Genomic DNA, 19228 nt, shown 5'->3' with positions numbered 1-19228 from the left:
CCATGTGTGCATGTGGAGAAGATGCACTCACACACAGGCATTCTGGACAACAGCTGTGACAAACTGGATGGGTTAAGCCACTTTTGTTAGCGTCTGTGTGCAAATACTAGTGGTGCTTCAGGCTATAACAACTGTTGCAACAGCAGTAGAAACAGATGTCTCCTGTGGGGTTAATTCTCTTTCTCTCTGCCTTAGGAGTATCAGGATCTCCTGGAAGCACTCTGAACCAAGACACTTCTCAGTTTGAGAGGGATCCAAGGAGACACTTGGGCTGTTTTCAGGCATCGCCTAAGCTGGGACTTTAGGACTAGGGCTAGAGTGTGTCTATGATCTGCAGCTTAGGCCTCTTCACTAAAGACCTGAAAGTTTTGATTCTGCATTTAAACTAAGGCTCACAAGATAAACCAAATGCACCCCCAAACTGAAGCGGAGTAGAGTGCAGACTGTAGAGATAGAGTTTATGTAAAAAGAGAAAGCTGTGTGTTGGGATTGTTCTCCCCGCTAAGGAGACATTCATCCAGACTGTCATCCAGGCACCTGTGATTATGTTTAGCGGGACTTGCTACTTAGCAACATGCTTATTTTACATTCAGCCTCAACCTACCAATGAAACAGAGTAGACGGGAAATAGCTGCTTCCTGAAAGCAGCCAGTTCCCCTACAAGTTTGGTGCCTCCCAGGAAGTCACTGTTTCCATAGTCCTCAGTCATGAATAGAGCTTATTTTTGTGATTATGAAAGCATTAAAAAGCCTTCCATTTTCTGCATTTTCTTTTTTGTCTGCTTTCCTCCAGGGTTTCTAACTTAAGGCAATGATCCTACAACCTAATGGTTTCTTGTGAAAATTCCTTAGCTGGGGTTAAGTCAGTATTTGGTCTGTGGAGCACAGATGGGGCCTAAAGAAACTGGGAGAGGGGCAGCAGTCAGTCAGCCATGTGTTAAGACTCTTGCTTCAGTCTTGGGCCTTTTCTAGTACCCCTTCAATGAGGAGGAGACACAGTTCTGAAAAAGAACTTGTGTCCTGAGGGGCTTCATCTTTGCTTCTTCATCTTAGAGAGAATGGAGACTGGTTCTATGGTCCCAAAGCCACTCCAGGGACCCGGCGATGCACACCACTTAATGCTATGACTCAGTGCTGAAACAGAAAAGCATCTTGAGCAACTGAGAGAACTCCTTGGGGTCTTTCCCTTGGGCTGATCATCTTGATACCCAGGGCTAGAAATGATGCTTTGGGTTGGTAACTTTCACATGTGCAGTTTTACAGGATGGCTGTGGCGGTTTAAAATGTACTGGAAATGTTAACTCCACGCGCAAAGCCCTTGGGAATATTTAAGTGTTCTCATGTCAAGGCTGACGCCCTTCTGGGGCATCCTGGGGCAACCACAGCAGAGGTTGCCTTTAAATGTTTGCCCCATGCTACCTATTTTCTGGGCACCTAAGAGGAGAGTCCCTTTTCCTTACGAAAACACCAAATGAAGGAGGTTGCCAGGGCCCCATTTGGGAAGTTACGTCCAGCCCCAGAAAGCCAGCGGCTGGGTCAGCTCAAGCGCCCTGTCCCCTCCCAGCAGACTGTGAGTCTGGAGCTGAGAGGCCCTTGGGTAACTTTGCTTTTTTTTTCCTGTCCAACTGGGGAGTCTATTGAAATTCTAGTGTCCCCTTTCTTTTGTTTGTTACCAACTCACATGGTTCCGTCTTTAGTGTCCTATTTTTCTTTCCTGTCTTTTTAAATTTTTTCCTTTTTTTCCCCCCCTGGGGGACAAAATTGGTCATTTAAATAAAGTTCTTTTCTAGTGAGTAAAGAGGTTTCTCTGAGCCAGAAATCACTCAAAAGAAAGTCTGCGGACTCTACCCATGGAAAAGGCTGGAGGTTTCCCTAAGTACCTCTTGCCAAACTTCCTAGCTTTGTGATTGGATGTTTTCTAGTTTGGTATTGTTGGGCACTGAATACATTTTGCAATTCTTTTGTTCTCTTCCCCAGAGCTTCCATTACCCTGGACTTCAACTCATTACTAAATTAAAGAATTCTTTTTAGAGGGTTTCTTTTAAGAGTCAAGTCACAGCAGAAAAGGCACCCACTCTCTCTTCTCTTCCCTCCCTAGGGCATCTCCTGTCTGCTCCTGGGCTACACCTTTTTGTTCCCTTTGCTGCAGCTACACACTGGTCACAGCAAAACCAGCCTGATGTGATCTTCTGTACAACCATATAACCCCCTACGGACAGCCCCAACTAATCAAAACAACTCCTGCAACAGCAGGGGAAGGCTCAGAATGGACACATCTGCTGGGCATCCTAGCCAGGTCGACCTCACTGTCAGTCACCAGGACGGTGTTGGGAGTATCTTGGAGGACTGCAACAAGAAACTACTGTATTTTCCTGGGGACATGAGGGGTTTTCTGAGGCACACACTTCCCGTTTAACTTCTACGCTGAAAGAAAACACTGCTTTGGGGCGTAAAGCAGGGTGCAGGCTGGTGTGTGAGATGGAAGCACACGTAGATCATGACAGGAAGACTGAAATGGAAACAAACATATCCAGAGGAAACCTCTTGCTCTTCAGTCTCAGACAGACAGACTCTCCCTTGGAGAGAGTTTTCTTGGTCCTTACATGATATTATGATATAAAACAAAGCCTCTCTGATTTATAAAGAAGGAAACGCAAGTCTTTCTAAGCCAAGAGCTACTGTGACCTCCTAGACAGGGAAGGAAGGAATGATAGCATCTGGGGCATGAACCAGGATTGCTTAACCCCCTTATTCCTGGCAAACAGAACTGGGATGGGAGAGCCTGTAAAATGGTTGTGAGGAGGGTAAGCTTACAACAATAAAAATACTTTGATATAGATTTTCATTTCAGATTACTGAGAAGGGGGCTTGTTTCTCAGCTGTTTGTTTTTGTTTTTTTATTGTAGAGCTGAATCACATCTATTAATTCTAATAATTGTCTTTTTGGGAGGTATATTTTACACAGTTAGGGGCTCTTTTTTGTACAAATGCTGGTACTTAATATAAGAAAACTACCGACCATGCTGAGATACCACCAATGTTTTTAGTGCTAGGGAATTTTATTTTTCATAGTTTCTATATAAATGTGTTGAGATAACCAGTCCTCAGACTTTTTTGTGTTTTTATATTTAGCAAATTCCTTTCTAAAATCATAGATTGTTTTAAAAAATTATACTAGTGCTCTTTTGCACACTAGCTCCTGTTCCCTGAACTTCTCTCTAGAGGTCTTCTGTTTGGAACACCTGTTTTCATGGTGTGTGTGTGTGTGTGTTTTCCTGGATACTAAAAAGACCTTTTTGTTTCTCTTCTTTTCTTTTCTTTTCTTTTCTTTTCTTTTCTTTTCTTTTCTTTTCTTTTCTAGTTTTAAAAGCACTGACAGCATCCCATCATAATAATTGTAGGAGTGGAAACAAAAGAGATAGAGAGAATCTTTCTCATCCTCTCTTATTTGTGATTGTGAAATAGTGACTGTATGAGGGCAATCCAGAGACCACCTGTATCTTTTTGAAATACGTGTGGACTAGTTTATCTTCTAAAATGTGGTTAAAGGTAGAAAAGTGCCCTTCAGAGGCCACATATATGTCACTAGCCCTATAGAAGCTTCTTCACTTCAGAGCTCTGATAACAATTGAGAGTCCTCCCAATTCTAGAGAACGTCAAATATTTCAGGCTGTAAGATGTTTGGGAGAAAAAAAAAGTACAGTAGGAATGAGCCTATACAATAGGATCTTACCCAGAATTCTTTACCGTCCTCCCCATGCTTTTTTAAATGAAATATTCCTTTATAGGAAAAGAATGTGTATCAGGGTTTCATCTGAGCTCTTTCTCTTTTTACACGCTCTACAATAAACATTGGCTTTTTAACCCAGTTACTTAGCTGTTGACAATGGCAAATCAGCATTAAGGAAAATGGGACTCTTTCAGATTTAAGAAGCAGATGGGGAAGTGTAGCCCAATGGCACACAGTCAAGATAAGTTTTCACAGAAACAATGTAAATTTGGACCTCTTTACTAAAGTTTGAATAGAGACACTATTTTAAATGTACTCTTGAGACCAGTGAAAATAATTAAAACTAGGTTTTGACCTTCTTTCATTTGTTTTATATGATGAGTGATTTCATGTCTTTTTTCCTCTAGATTAAGAAAAATTGTCACTATGCCAGTCTTTTTTTCTGATGGGTTAAATGACTCCTTTTTTTTTTTTTCTGAAATATCCAAATTATTCTGTGACATAGTTATTTAATCTATTGGTGGTAAGGAAACATTAAGTCACTACTGACCCTTTCAACAACAAAACCAGCAGGGGGTGGGGTGGGGGTGGTGAGGACTTCCACATTTCTGAAGCTAATTTTAAAAACAGGTCACACAAGTTCTTGGTTGTCCTCTTAGAATTCACAATGAGTGATACTCAGTAGTCAGTTACCCATCCAAATCCACACGACAACTTCTAGCAAAACATCCACTGAATTAAGCACCGTAAGACCAACTCAAATGCCACAAATATTCCTGTTGTACAAACTACTAAACATCACAAAGAACTTATAGAAAAGATCCAAGTTAACCAATTGTCTAAACTATATGAATAAAACCAATTTAGTCATAATAGAGTTGCTTGCCTTGGACGATCTTCCCTCATTTGCTGCATTTTTTTTTTTGTAAATAAAATGCTAATGGAAAAATTAGGAGGAAAATTAAATTGTAGAATAATTTAGAAACAGAAATATTCCCTCTTTTCTTCTTCTTAAAAATGGAGGTTGGTGTTTCGCGTTATCAGAATGTTTACTTTTCTTTTTAAGTGTGCTAAAACATGCCTAGTCATGAGATTTCTTTGCAAGTATTAGCTAGGTTTAAAAAGTCCTATTTTTGAGCTAGAATTCCTTCAGGAAACTGTATATAATTGGAAAATCTTATGATTTCTTGATCAAGACCAAAGAGAGAAATCCCAGCTAGAAAAAGTAGCATCTGAGATGATGATGATAGAGATTCTGAAAGCTGGGTGTTAGCATAGGGAAATAGTTAATTTCCAAAAAGCAAGGGTTAATAATCAACTAAAAACTGATCAACCTATTTAGCCCTCTTAGCCATGGCGAAAAGAGACAGAAGGTGATGTCTGAAAAGAAGAAAAGGGTTTTGGCATCGACGCATTGTATTTTGTAACAGGCTTCTCTCATAGTGACACTCAAGGGTGGGGGGGGAGGCATGGTAGAGTTCTGTGGATTCCTGCTCCTGGCTGAACATAAACGAAATGACCCCCTTTTTCAGGATCTCTAACTACTAGTGTTTCATCAAAGAAAAAAGCAAGGTCAACAGAAATTCTAGAATCCTAAGAGCGGTGAAATTTTGGAGAAGTAAGAAATCGCCTTCTAAAAGATTTTCCCTCTCATGAAAAAGGACAGAATTTTAGATGGATGGGGGAAAAATATTCAGTGGAGCAACTTAAGCTTGCTAGAAGCCAAAGATCTATGTATCACAACAGAGCAGCAGTTGAAATTACAGCAGGGGTGGGTGGGCCTTGGAGACCCTCAGCAACCCAGGCAATACTTAAAATAATAAAAATGAAGAAAAAAATATGAAGAAAATATCCTTCCTCTCTTTCAAATATAACTTTAGTTGCCTTTTATTCTTTCTATCTGGAAGCAGTATCGCTAACCTTAACAGTCTTGACTTACCAAAAAATATATATATGTGTGTGAGAGAGACAAAGTAAAGAGAAGGGATTGGTGGCAGTGTATGCAAAACCAAAATGAGAAAAAAATTACTTTTAACAATCTCACTTTTTTGTTTTTTTTTTTACACAAATACTGTTGTAAATATATTAAAAAAATCAGCATTCTATCTGGTAAACATCACTTTTGCCCCTCTATAAAATTTTGAATTAAAAAAGCCTCAAGAACATTTACTGTCCCCCCCCACCCTCCATTTCTCTTTCTTCTTCTCTTCCACAAGAATATATCCTGACACTTTTTTTTTTTTTTGCAAAGATTGTTGGAAATAATCCTTCTCTTGTACCTAGAAACATAGGTTCAAATCTGTTATCTTTGTTTTCTCTGCATTCCTGCCTTTCATGAAAGTCCCTCTTGATTGTGCTGAGGCTGTGGCTCAGCGAAGACACTGAATAAATACGATAGCCACTGTTGCTTGTCCAAGTCTTCCTGGCTTCTGCTGAAATGGGGCGGGGGACGAGGAGGAGGTGGGCCAGGGTGTGGGGGCTGGGCAGAGCTGGGGGAGAGGCCTGCCACAGCACCTTCTCCCCGCACCACTGGGCTCTCGGCCCCTCCCATCCTTGAGCCCTTTAATGGAATCAGACAGCGTGTAGGTGAAAACAGCAGGGCCTTTCCTCTGGGTTTTCAACCAGAAGTGATATTCCACAGTTTTAACTGCTTACTGTGAAGTCCAAGTGGCCAGAATTGTGAAATGTCCACTGAAACACTGTGAGCGGTGTACTGAACGACAGCAGGCCTTTACATCTCATAATAGATTTTGTAGTGCTCTTCACGAGTGGAAAAACAATTTTTTTTCTTTTTTTAAACTTTTTTTAAACTTTTTTAAAAGATTTTTTGTTTTGTTTTTGTTTTTTTGTGTGTGGTTTTTTTGCTTTTTTGTTTTGTTTTTGTTTTTTTTTTGTTATTTTGTTTTGTTTTGTTTTGTAAAGAAGGGTTGTATTTAGAGGCCAGTAGCTAGAGATCCAACCAGTGGACCTCCTAAAGCACTACCAGGCCTTAAGGCCACCATCCAAGGGAGACTGGGAAAAGCATTATTCACCCGAGCCTCCGGAAATGTAATGTACCAGCAGGCAAAAAACAGTTCTTCATGTAGTACAAAATGAAACGGAACAAAAAAACAAAAACAGAAAGTAAAAATGAAACCAAAACATTTCTTAAATTCTAGTGCCATAGCGTTTTGTCTGTTTGTTTCTTTTGTTGTTGTTTTGTTTGGTTCATAAGAAAGAGAGAAAGGTACTACTTATCCGTCAGACACATGCATCCTCATGTGGTCGTTGAACTGCTCTATTTGGTCAAACTTTGCTGGGCAGACGGAGCAGACGTAAGTGGTCCCCTCTGGGCAGGCCACCACGCCTGGTGGGCCTGCGCGGGCGCCCGGGGGCGTGCCTGCGGGAGGGGTCCCGTTGCTGGCGCTGTGCAGGGCCACGTGCCGCTCCAGCAGGGTCTTGTGGGAGAACTTCTTTTTGCAGATGTAGCACTCATAGGACTTCTCCCCGCGGTGCAGGCGCATGTGCACGTTGAGGGAACTCTTCTGGGTGAAGCGCTTGTTGCAGATGCTACACTGGTAGGCTCTCACTCCCGTGTGTGTCACCATGTGCTTGATAAGGTAATCCTTCAAGGAGAAGGAGCGCCAGCAGATGCTGCATTGGTGGGGCTTCTCACCTGTTGATGTGGGAAGAGACAGCAAGCAGAACAGAACAAGACATAGCCAAGTGGGAGAATGAGAGACAGAAAAACAAGACGACAAAAAAAAGAAAAGAAAAGGAAAAAAAAAAAGAAAAAGAAAAACAAAAAAATTAAAAAATAAAATAAAATTTGATTGTTTCATGGATCGTCCTTGATTGAAAAGGTCTAGGCCTCCCTGGCTTCTCTTGCTCAGAGCAAGCTTGCTTTTAAAATGCCAGGGGAGTCTAGAGTTTTCCATTTCCCTATTACCAAAACTGGCTCTTTTGTAAAGTAACAGCATACAACCACCCAACTCTTCAAAGATCATTTGGAAGAGAAAAAAAAGATTCTACGTTGTAAGAGACATTCTCGGTACCATTATTAAAGATTTACATATTCTCAGTTAATAATAGCAAACAAATATAAGAATTAAAAGAAATATCTTTGGAGGGAGGGGTAGTGAAAATATTGGTCATATAACTTGATTCCTTTTGGAAAATCCCCATTTCCACTATTTGGCCTAGTAAATGTACCCATTATTGACTTACGCCTGGGCTGACACTTTCAGTTCATCTGTGTCTGGTAAAATCTTCCTGAAATCAAGTCTAAGATGAACTATTTTGTGTTGGCTGCACTGTTCACTGTTTGGCCTCACTGGCTGTGGAAGCCGAATAGATGGCGGACAGCCGTTGATCTTTGAGTCACATGGCCCTGTTCCAGCATAGGCACCAGCATACTGTACACCATTATAACAAATCACCAAGAGCCTCCAAGGTGCACAGTCCTACTTACCTCATTGTGATGGTGTTGACATGAAATACACATGGAATCACTTGGTAGACCACCAAGCACAGTGTGGGAATACTTGCATGGCATTCTTATTACAAGGCAAATCCTCCCCCATTAAACGGTTCCATATGTCCATTGAACTTTTAGGTCATTTTCTAAAATAGTAGTTTTTTCTATTTTTTTTTTCTTGGCCATCTGGCACAACCCTTCTTTCTTATGTGTTTGCTGCTCTGTCTACCATTGCTCCATCACCCAATGATACAGCTAGTTAAAAATAGTAAGATAAGAATAGTCACTGGATGGTGACCTAAGGGATCCTTTAAAGCCTGTGGATCTGGAATATCACTTTGGATAATTGCCTTATTTTTGTTAGTAGTACTGTTTTTCAACACTTGCTGCTTTCTGATTTTGATAGATGATATAAACTCTCTAAAGTGTATGATCCATCTCTTCCACTTCATTACTGATAGCCCAAAGTAGGCACTGGCTTCAGAGTGCCTAAAGTCCCAAGCCTGAGACCCTCTCAGGTATGTTTCAACAGCTGAAGTGTTCAACAAGGCAAGGATCTCCTCCTTAAACTTGAGGCAACTCCCATTGAAATAAGGGCCTTGACTGTTCTCATTTTTCCATTCTAAACGAGGCTTATGTGTCACGGTAGCACTAGCAATAAATATGCACTGGGTGTTTATTATGCCAGGTTCAGGAGTGAGTGCTTCATACTGAACTTTCATTTGTGGAATTTTCTCTCATTAGACAACTTTCTTGGTATTGCTAACATAAGGGAGCTTGAATTAATGCACTCTAATGGCAAAGTATGATGTATAGGATCTTAGGGTTAAAAGAGAATGATTTAATTTTTGGATTGAAATAGGAGAATGTGGGGAAGGCCTATTGCCAATAATCCCATTTTGCTAAAGAGCTCAGCCTATGCATAGTGTTTACGTATTGGTTAAGTTTTTGTTGATGAGAGATTCCCTTAGAGACAATCATGTATGTTATTTTTAGTTGAGGCATTTCTGTCAGCTGTAAACTTGCTTGCAACTGAGCTGGTCTTTGCTATCCTTGCGCTTTCAGTACAATTTCTAGTGGCTATGAGAGGCTGGCCAACTAGCTCTTAAAATATGTCCACCTGTCACCTTTAACGAGAAGCGTACCTTATGCGTACCAAGCTGGTTAGGAAGGTGAAACTCTGTTAAAAGGCTCTTGATGTTTGAAACTCTCCCCTTCTGACTGTGCTTCTCCCCTAGGCAAGGTCACCAATCAAGGCTCTTTACTTTCACACCCTTCTAATCCAACTACAAATTGATTCTTCACAGTTGTCATCTTTCCTCCACTGCATATATATGTTCGTTGTTTGTATGCATGTAGTATGGTTATGTCAGTAATTATTTGTGTGACCCTGGGCTTTTTAAGTGTCTTCATCTCTCTGGATTTGTTTTGCCTTCTGTGAGTGATAAATTGGACAGAGCACGTGCTTTGGCTCTGTGGTGTGACTGGTCTTCATCTCAGGGTGGTCCACGACCCCTGAGGTCTCTAGTACTGCCCTTGTCAGCAAATGACCTGAGGGCAACTTGCATAATCACTCAATGCTTTGGCAGCCCCACATTTCTAAAGAGGACAGAGTATCCGGCTGTGTGCCGTGCTACAGGAAAATGGAGTGTTAGCTAATGAGGGAAGTGTGCGCAAAGCATTGGGGAGCTGCTCAGAGAAAGGTGCTCTCCATAACTACTGCACAGCAGAGATGATGGAGCTGAGGTTTCAGGGACTTCCTGTGTGACCTGGGTGTACTTTCATGTCAGTCATCTGCCCACACTCGCTCTTCTTACATGAAAGGATTTTAAACAATAACACTCAGCAGCACGAAGGGTCACAAAATGCAAAGCGGCAATGTGAGCCATAATAGGAAGGGTGGTGGGTAAAAGAGCCCCTTCACTTTAAAGGGATCCAGTCTGGGGGAGGAGTCCTATATGAGTTCCATTTCTTGGCTGAGTATTTTGTACATCTTATCTAAGCTTTCTAAGCCTTGTTTTCCTCATCTATACCTCAGCAATGGTTCAGAAAATGCGTGTGTGTGAACTTGAATGACAATTAATGATAAGGCACTTAGTGTGGAATACAGGTCATTTTAAGGAAAGCTAAACTGTTCCATCTGGCCTTCAGGGACTGAGGATAAAGTAAACCAACTGAGAAGGCACTACACTGCATCAGCCTAAATTAAACAGAAGCCAAAACAAAACAAAGAAAATTAAGTTTCAGATGATCCCTACAGCAGGCTATTTTACTGATGCTAGTAATGAAAAGTGAAACATGTTGTCCATCTTATGCATGCTAGTGAAAGGAGTGGTACCAGGAACAAAACATTCACTCAGAGCACAGGCAGGGTATTTCCTACCAGGCAACAACTGAGCACCGGAGGCTGAAGAGCCAACCAGCAGGTGAAGAATGAGGGGAGAGCCTATATTGCCTTTCCAAAGATGGAGTGGTAAAAGTTTATATTTTTCCCAGTTTTTTAATGCCTGTTCTTTAACCCCTCAAGGATTGGCTCTCACATTTAGTATTATGACAGACAAGGAGAGTGATAAAGATAGTGATTAGTTAGTGGGTATAGAGGGTCACACTATGCCAATGAAAGCCACCTATCCTAATAGGCCAAGCATCCCATTTCTGTATTGTGATCTTAGTACTAGGGGCTCAGCAAGAACTCACTTATCCTACTGATTGTTTCTTAATCTGGTCAGGTTATTTCCTGGGCTGTAAATATAAATGTAATTTTCAGCTTTATTTTTACCTGTGTCTCTCCATCTTCAGCTGTAGGATAAAGCCTACCCTCTTTGGGTTGAGCGTGGTGGGAGAGGTTGGGAGTTCAGAAAACCAAAACAGGATGCTTGGTAAGGTATAAAGCAGCAAGGAAGTCAGAGGAAGAGGAAATAAAGGTGTCCTGGGAAGTACAGGTCCACTGAATAGAGAAAATGAAAACTGGACCAGAAAACAGGAAAAGGCTTGGTCCTAAGAGTGGGAATGTGGCCAAACCCAATAACATGGTGACTTCTTTGGCTGCACAGTTACTCTCGATCCAGAGGAGTCTGGTGGAGAGGGCACATAGCATTAAGATGTAGATGGTATGACACCCTACTGGCCTTTCTGCCTAGTCCCTGCTGACTGTCTAGGAGGAATTGTCAACTGGCAACATATATGTTAACAAGTTTCTGTGGCTTCTTTGACAACTCAGGTATTTTTGTGGTAAGCAGGATTTTAAATATCCAGGGAACTTTGTCTGCGTTATCTGACGTCTTACAGTATTATGTGGGGGATGGATGTTAACACTGCAGAAAATTGTATCTCCAGTTACTTTTATGTTGACACCCTCAAGATCCCAACAAATGAATAATAGCTGAGAGTCAGGTAAGCTCCCAAACCCTGCTAACTCCCCCTGCCACCATGCATGGTTCATTGATCGTGCTGGAAAATGCATGGTGTTTCTGTAATATATATTCCTAAGTGTTTGTGATAATGTTATAACACTTATAGTCAAATGCTTTTGTTTCCATTACTTAATCCTCAGAGTAACCTATTATTACGATTCTAAAACTGTGATTCTGGTTCAACCTAGAACTTAAAGTCACCTAGTCACAAAGTGGTAAAACTGAAGCTTTCCTCCTCTGAACATGATCCACCACCTTGACAGTCTTCACAGTTTAACTCCTTAGCGGATGGTCACACCACTGTCTTGCATCTCTCTTAGCACCCTACTGCTAACACTGACATGCCATAGCTACTCTTTCCACATTGAATTCATGGCTGAAGACACTGAGCTTCCAAAGAAACGAGCAGAATTATCTTCCATGCTGAGGATATCAATGGGCTGAAAAACATCACCAACGGATGGGCTGTTGATAATATGATTCAGAAAAAAGCCAAAGAACTAGAATTTTTTGGTGAAAAGCCACAAGTGGGAATATAGATACTGCACAATATATTCTAAAGCTATTTTTTTTTAAAGAAAGAAATCTAAAAGTCGTGCAGTGAAAAGAATGCATTTATGTATAAGTTCCTTGAATTAAGTTCTCCTGGAAAGCATGTCCACATTTTTGAACATTCATTTACATACTCACTCAACAAACATTCGCTAAGCAACTACATATGCTAGCCCATATTCATTTATAGATTTTTTTTTTAAAGTGAAACGCCCTAAGTTTGGATCTTAAAAGAAAGTTCCACCTGGAGTTTCCAGATAAATTATATGACACCTTGTTAAGTTGTTGCCTCGGTATCCATGGCAACACCAAGGCTTATCCTTCTAACGTTCTCCATCTCTGGCTTCTAATCCCTACCACTCCTTTGTTTTGACCTGTTTTGTCTCTTGATTGGAGAAGTGAGGAAGAACTCTGCTTTGTCCCATGAAGGACAGCTTGTGCTAGGTTTCTTTTTTCTCTAATTCTTTTGCTTCCATTTTCAATACTGGAATAGAGATGGACTTTCCATATTGCTAGTGCCAAATAACTCTAGAAAATGAAAGGGCAAAGAGTTGGTTTTGAAGAACTAAATGCCTGGCTGGCACATGCACAAGATTGTTTCCAGATGTACCTGTGTTATATACAGTTAAGCAGCTTCAGAATTTCCTAGGACCATAATCACTCACTGCATTGTGCAGACCACACTTGGAAGCACAGCTCACGTTACCTATAGCCTTTTGCTATATAGGTGTGCTATTTTTGTCACAGGCAAAGGCACTTCCATGGATTAACTACAGGAGTCCTTGGTGAATCTACTGGAGAAATGCATTTTCACACTGAAAAGACAATTTTGGATAGAAGGAGAGTTTTATATTGCAAATTTAAGACCCTGTTTTAATATACAACCTAACAGGACATATGTACTTTCTATCTGTCAGGACTACAGAAGACACTCACTAAAGAGGAAAGATACGTATATGGATCCGAGATTGGCTAAGTCAGCTTTGGCTAAAGAGATATTTCATAAATGGCTTCCTCAACTTCTGCTAGTCCTTAATTGCATGGCTGTTGAATCAGCTGTTTTCTGAAGAAAGGGGAACACTACTTGACAGCATATTTGTAGTATAATACTTTGTAACAGAAAATACTGTTTGATTAACTCACTTGATTCATTTTTGATTATTGCTGCATTCACCTTTGCCCTAAGTAAACACAGAGACTTATCACTCCCTAATTTTCTTCCTAAATTCAGCAGTGAGGCTCTGTGCTTTTTTGGAGGTATGGAAACTAAGATTTAAGTACAAGTGATCAACATAAAGCCACATACTGATTGAACAACGTGTCCTGACTTAGACTGAACTACAGAAAGGCAAAGATCAGCGTAGGCAGTGTGCTGTTTCAGTTGATCTACATATGGAGTGTTTTTATGTATCAACTACTTCCCTTTTCTTCTAGTCCTCAGTTTAAACATACGTGCTTTAGGTTCTATTTCTTAGATTCACACTAGCCTGGAGTGAGAAGTAAGGCTGCTCTGGGGAGTGATTTGTTTTCCTATATTAGGACTCGAATGTGCATTTCCTGACAAATTATTTTATTCTAAACTAAAAACTTTGCTAGGAGAGTGACTCTTGTAAGAACTTCCTATGTGTTGTTACATCAGTGACCTAAGTTCTAAGAGAACCTCTGTGAAACCATAACGATACAGACGGTCTCTTACACCAGTGGTTCTCAACCTTCCTAAGGCTGCAACCCATTAATGTAACAGTTCCTCATGTTGTGATGACCCCCAACCATAAAATTATTTCTGTTGCTACTTCATAGCCATAATTTGGTACTCTTATGGATTGCAATGTAAATCTCTGTGTTTTAAGTGGCCCCTGTGAAAAGATCCTTAGACTAACCAAGTGGGATGATGATCCACAGGTTGAGAACCACTGTCTTATATGGAGGCACGTCTATTTGTGTCCATTATGGAGCTAAGGAAAGGGCAGACTCATGGGTCTGGAGATCTTTATCTCTGGAGTAGTAGAGTCCAGGCAATCACTATCTTTCCCAAGTCCTCCACGAGTATCTTCACGAAACTATCCACTCTCTCTTTAAAGACCTCTGGTTACAGGAGCCCACTTCCTTTGGAGAAGAAAAAAGCTCAGAGCAGCTTGGGCTCTTCAACTTTTTCTTTTATTTAGTTGAAAGACTCTCTGTAGAGCTTTCACTGGCCAAATTCTAATTTCTTTGGATAGAATAAACTTAAAGTCTCCTCCTCCCAGCCATCTTAATAATACTAATAATAGCTACGGCTTCTGTAATACTTACTATGCTAGGGACACCTTTAAGTCATATATGTTAATCAATATAATTCTCAGAAGCAGCACAGGAAGGTACATCACTACAATTCCCCCACCTCTCTCGCCCCCCACTCCCTCTAGAGAAGGAAGTCAAAGTCTAAGGAATTTAGGCGATTTCTTTCAATGTGGTACAATTTGATAGCAAGTAGCTGGGCTCGAATTACAGGCCCAAAGTCTGCCTCCAAAGAGCAAGCTTTAAAACTACGCTGTGTCACTTCCAAACTCAAGATACTTGAATATGAGACACGAATTCTTCTCTTGTGTAGGCTGCACACTCCCAGGCCATCCCTTTTCCATCAAGGGTCTTTGTGATTTGGTAGCACTTCATTCCTATGGTGGGAACCGCTGGACTTCTAGAAGGGGCCTATGACAGGGTTTCTTTGAAATCCGAAAGATGACTCCAACCCTTCCCTTCTGCCTGTGGCCCTGCTCTGCTGCTCCCGCGGCCCTCTAGACCCTGCTGTCAAGCCTTCCGAGAAGTGGCACTCACCTGTATGGACGAACATGTGCTTCACGTAGTTCTGTTTGGCTGTGAAAGTCTTGTTGCAGAGAGTGCACTCATAAGGCTTCTTTTCGCCTTGCCCACTGGCTGTGCTGTGGCCTGCCGATGATGCCAGGGGCTGTGGCGCTGGCAGCTGTGCAGTAAAGGTGGACAGGCCAGGCTGGGACACTGTCACAAACTGGGTCTGCTGGCCTGTCAGGGGCTGTGGCAGGCTGAAGAGAAAAGGCTTGGGGCCACTGCCCGCGGGCTGGGTAGTGAAGAGGGCTGGCAGGTAGGTGTTGCCAGCTGTGCCAATGACCTGTGTGTTGCTGGTCAAGGTCAGAGGCATCCTCAGGTTGCTGGTGAGGGTTTCTGTCTGGCGTAAATAGAGCTGGGTACTTGGCAATGGTTGCCCAATGGATGTGTTGACTGAAGGCTGTTGTAGGACACCCTTATCAGAGCTGCTGCTGACAGTGATGACTGTGTTGTCCATCTCTACCTCGTTGCTTCTCTCGGGAGAGGAGGCACCTGTTTCTAGTTGGGTTGGCTGGGCACTGCCCTCAGGTGGGGCTTCTGCTGCCTGCTCAGGCTGGGCGGGTTCTGCCTGACTGTCCCTTGTGGCTCCTGCCCCAAACTGCTGCTCCACCGAGTCAGGTTCGGTGCCAATGGAGGAGCTGACCCCAGAGTCAAAGCTCTCGCCTTTGGGCTCGCTCTCTGTGCCCTCCGCCTGGTCAGTGTCTTCAGTGCACTCCTCGGATTCATTGCGCTCGAGGATCTGCACCCTCTGCTGCCCGTAGTAGTCATAGTCGTCCTCCATCTCCTGCTTGATGTGGATGTTACCCACCAGGGTCTGGATGCGCACGGGCCGGGGCTGCTTGCGGCAGTGAGTGGTCTCGGGGGTGGTGGACAGGTAGCGTTCCATCTGCTGGGAGCGCTCGTGGATGCGCGTGATCCAGCTGGGGTCTTCCATGTGGTGGTCACGGGGCAGGCCAAGCGCAGTTTCGTGGTGGCTGACCACTGCACCGCTGTAGAAGGAGCGCTCGCCGCTGCCATTCTGCATGGAGCAGGCGTAGAGCGCCGAGTAGATTCGGTCCACGCTGTGTTGAGGATGGCTCTGCAGGTAGCCTGATTCTGTGTCACTGCTCTGGCCAGATGTGCCTGACTCTGGTGTGCCTCTTGGTGTGTCCTGGCCAGAATCCTGGATGCCCGGGAACACATCGCCCACGTTTTGTGACACGATGCGTGTGCACTCGTCTATGACTGTCTTGATTTGCAGGATGCTGGCGGCTGTGAGGATCTGCAGAGCTTCTGACTGGGAGACTCGCAGCACACCGCTGTACATAAAGTCAATGAGCTTCTGCACCGACTGTACAGACACCACCGACGGGATTTCGATGTCACTGTAGCCCAGCAGCAGCTTGTCTTGGAAGAAGGGGCTGCCGGCTGCCAGCACGCAGCGGTGCGCGCGCAGCATGCTCCCGTGGATGCGAACCGTCACGTCACAGAAGTGGCCACGGTTGCGCTGCTCGTTGAGGGTCTCGAGCACGGAATTGCTGAAGTTGTGAAGGTTGATGCTGTGAATGCGCTCGGTCATCCCCTTGCAACTGACGTCACCTGCAGCGCAGTGAGGCAAACACAGGACAGACACACAGTCAGACAGAGCTGATGGCATTTCCACCCCGGGTCTCAGGGGAGTAAAATCTGCCCTCTTTGCAGATACGAACCCAGGGCAGAAAGCTGCGCAGGCTTCGCACACGGGCTAGGCAACCAAAGCCTTGAATTTCTCCCCACCTCTGCACATAGTGTCCCAACTCTTTTGGATATCACATTCATATTGATCCGCAAGAAAGTCAGGCCATGTTGTCTTCTGAAAGGATGATTAGATGGGCTGTTGCCTGTCACTCCTGTAACTGTTGCATGAAGAACTGAATGGGTGAAGGGGCATAGGAGCTCAGGGGACAGGGCTGATCCCAAGTCCTCTGGGAAATTTTAATTCCCCCTCCTCAAGTTACTGACATTTCTTATTTTATCAGTAGGCAGCAATTGTATCTATAGTTTAAAAATCAACCCCTAAATGAAGACTGGATGTCCAGGAACTGGGTCAATAGGTCATATATATTTCAACCTCTTACTTAGTTCTATGTTCTATGTATGCTTAAAGGGCAAACTTTTCTTCATGCCTTATCTGTCAAGCACTGTCCAAACTATTCTAAACACATTACTCTATTTAATCCTCAGAGCAACCATGGGGAACAGGTTGTATTATTATTATTCCCATTTGTACACAGGGGAATTAAGACCAGAGAATTTATGCAATGTGCTCAAAGCTGTGCTGGTAACTGGTGGGAGAACTGGTATATGAATCCAGGTGGTGTGGCTCTGGATTGATCTCTTGAAAATTCCATGACATCACATGCTTTTTCGCTATATGAGAGTTGACATTAGCAGTCCATACAGCTGTTGCAACCATCAGCTCTCAAGCTAAAATTTAAAAAGACTGCCTCCAGCCTTTGGAATCTAACTTAAACACATACATATGCATGTGAGAGTGTGCAATAGATATTTTTTTTTTATTTATGAGAAATAAAACAACTTGTCTTGAAACTGAAATGCATTACTTTCTAAATATGATTTCACTGTCACGGAAGTTTCCCTTTTATTGAAGCAAAGAGTAACAGCACAGTTAATTGGCTGTAAACAGATGGCAGAAAAATCATCTCTAGGCTGGTGGCTTATTATCACTCTTCTCTTTCTACACAGGTAGAGATATATCTTCAGTGCATATTTGATCATAGTGCCTGCCAGTCACATGGTCTGCACTGCAGAGGTCAGATGATACAGTTGGCTTCTTTTAGTGGATTCTAAGCAACAGCTCCTTCACAATCAATATTCAGGTTAATATCCCTGTAGCATTTTTATATAGTAAGAAATTTTCTCCTATATAAGACCTTGTTTGTTTTTGCAGCAATCCTATATATTTTCAGGACATTATTGTTATTTCCACTTGAGGTAAGAAAAAGTTATGGTGTTAGGGTCCAAAAGATGCTGAAAGAATGACCCCAGACTGGAGTAGCATGCAAGCAACAAAGAGCATTTATTCTGCAGAAGTCCAGCACACTGGGGCCACCTCCTGCACAACATGGCAGTAACTAAGAGCAAGAAGGAAGCCTGAAGGCCCCTCTTAAAGCTAGAAAGGGGAATTCTTACTGTGGCTACATAACCTCATTTGGGATTGGCTGGTGCCCATGGACTCTGGTCAGGACTTACGGGGCTTTTCAAAACTGGTAGTTAAGCAACCTTATCTTCCCCAGGCCAGATGTATTGGCTGTTTCTGATTGGTTGCCCTTTTTCTGTATTTTTTCCTGTAACTCTTAGGCCTGTTCTGTCTAGCAAGAAAATGAAGCCTGTCATGGAGTCGGTCAGGCTAATTTAGCCAGGCTCTCTTAATGGTTCTATACATTTCTACCTGATTTGATCAAAATTCCATATAGCAAGCAAGTAACTAGCAGATTTGGGATTAGAACCCATCCTTTTTGATGCTCTGAGAAATGATACTTTAATTACCAAGGATCTAGGACCATCCTCATTTTCATAAAAAAAGAGAGAGAGAGAGAGAGAGAGACACTAAAAGCTATGGTAGATATTGCTTAAGAAATGAGAGAACAAGGGCATTGTAAACCTATTTTATCTTACATATTCACACACATACACACAAACACAACTTCATGAGAAAAATCTGCTTGTTTGACCAAACTGGAATGAATATTTAGCCAATCTAAACAAGCAGGTTATTTGCTAAATAGCCTACAGGAGTATAATATTATTTTTACCAACTTCACTAAAAAACAGAGAGGCACATGTAAACCCATGCACAGGTACAGTTGACCTTATTAGCCATCTGGATTTTTATGGACAAGACTCTACACATCTCCTTGAGTAAACTTGGCCCCCCACTGCAGTGAGCTGCCATGAAAGGCTTGCTTCTCTTTTGCTGATAGTGGTACAGATGTGATGGAGAAACTTTGCCTCTCCATTCAGGCATGCCTCATTCCTCCAGCACACAATGCTGGGGCAATTCCTTTCCCAGGCTTGCTTTTATTTTTAACACAAATACAGTGGGAAAGTTTCTGCCACAGTAAGGCAAAGTCCAGGCTTTTGTGAACACGTCCTTTTCATCCAATGGGCATTAATGTATAGATTCCAATGGAATAAATTTGAAATAGCCTACTGTAGATTTGTCCCCCATTGAAAACAAATCTTGATTAGATGGTAT

The 19228-nt window shown here is 42.5% G+C and overlaps 1 protein-coding gene across 28 annotated transcripts in view; it reads right to left on the bottom strand.

The window, feature by feature from the left end:
* Positions 1-3291: 3291 nt before the first annotated feature.
* Zbtb20 (zinc finger and BTB domain containing 20) overlaps positions 3292-19228 on the bottom strand; it is a 789314-nt gene continuing 773377 nt past the window's right edge. For all 28 annotated transcript variants that reach the window (XM_060370416.1, XM_060370411.1, XM_060370414.1 and 25 more), the window contains 2 exons: positions 14965-16569; positions 3292-7384 (listed from right to left, as the gene is read on the bottom strand). In XM_060370416.1, coding sequence (XP_060226399.1) covers positions 6963-7384; positions 14965-16569 — 2027 coding nt within the window. In that variant the 3' untranslated portion in view covers positions 3292-6962. The remainder of the gene's footprint in view (positions 7385-14964; positions 16570-19228) is intronic.

Source organism: Meriones unguiculatus, chromosome 17 (genome assembly GCF_030254825.1).
Source record: "Meriones unguiculatus strain TT.TT164.6M chromosome 17, Bangor_MerUng_6.1, whole genome shotgun sequence".
Taxonomy (NCBI): Eukaryota; Metazoa; Chordata; class Mammalia; order Rodentia; family Muridae; genus Meriones; species Meriones unguiculatus.
This window is presented reverse-complemented; position numbering and strand designations above follow the sequence as displayed.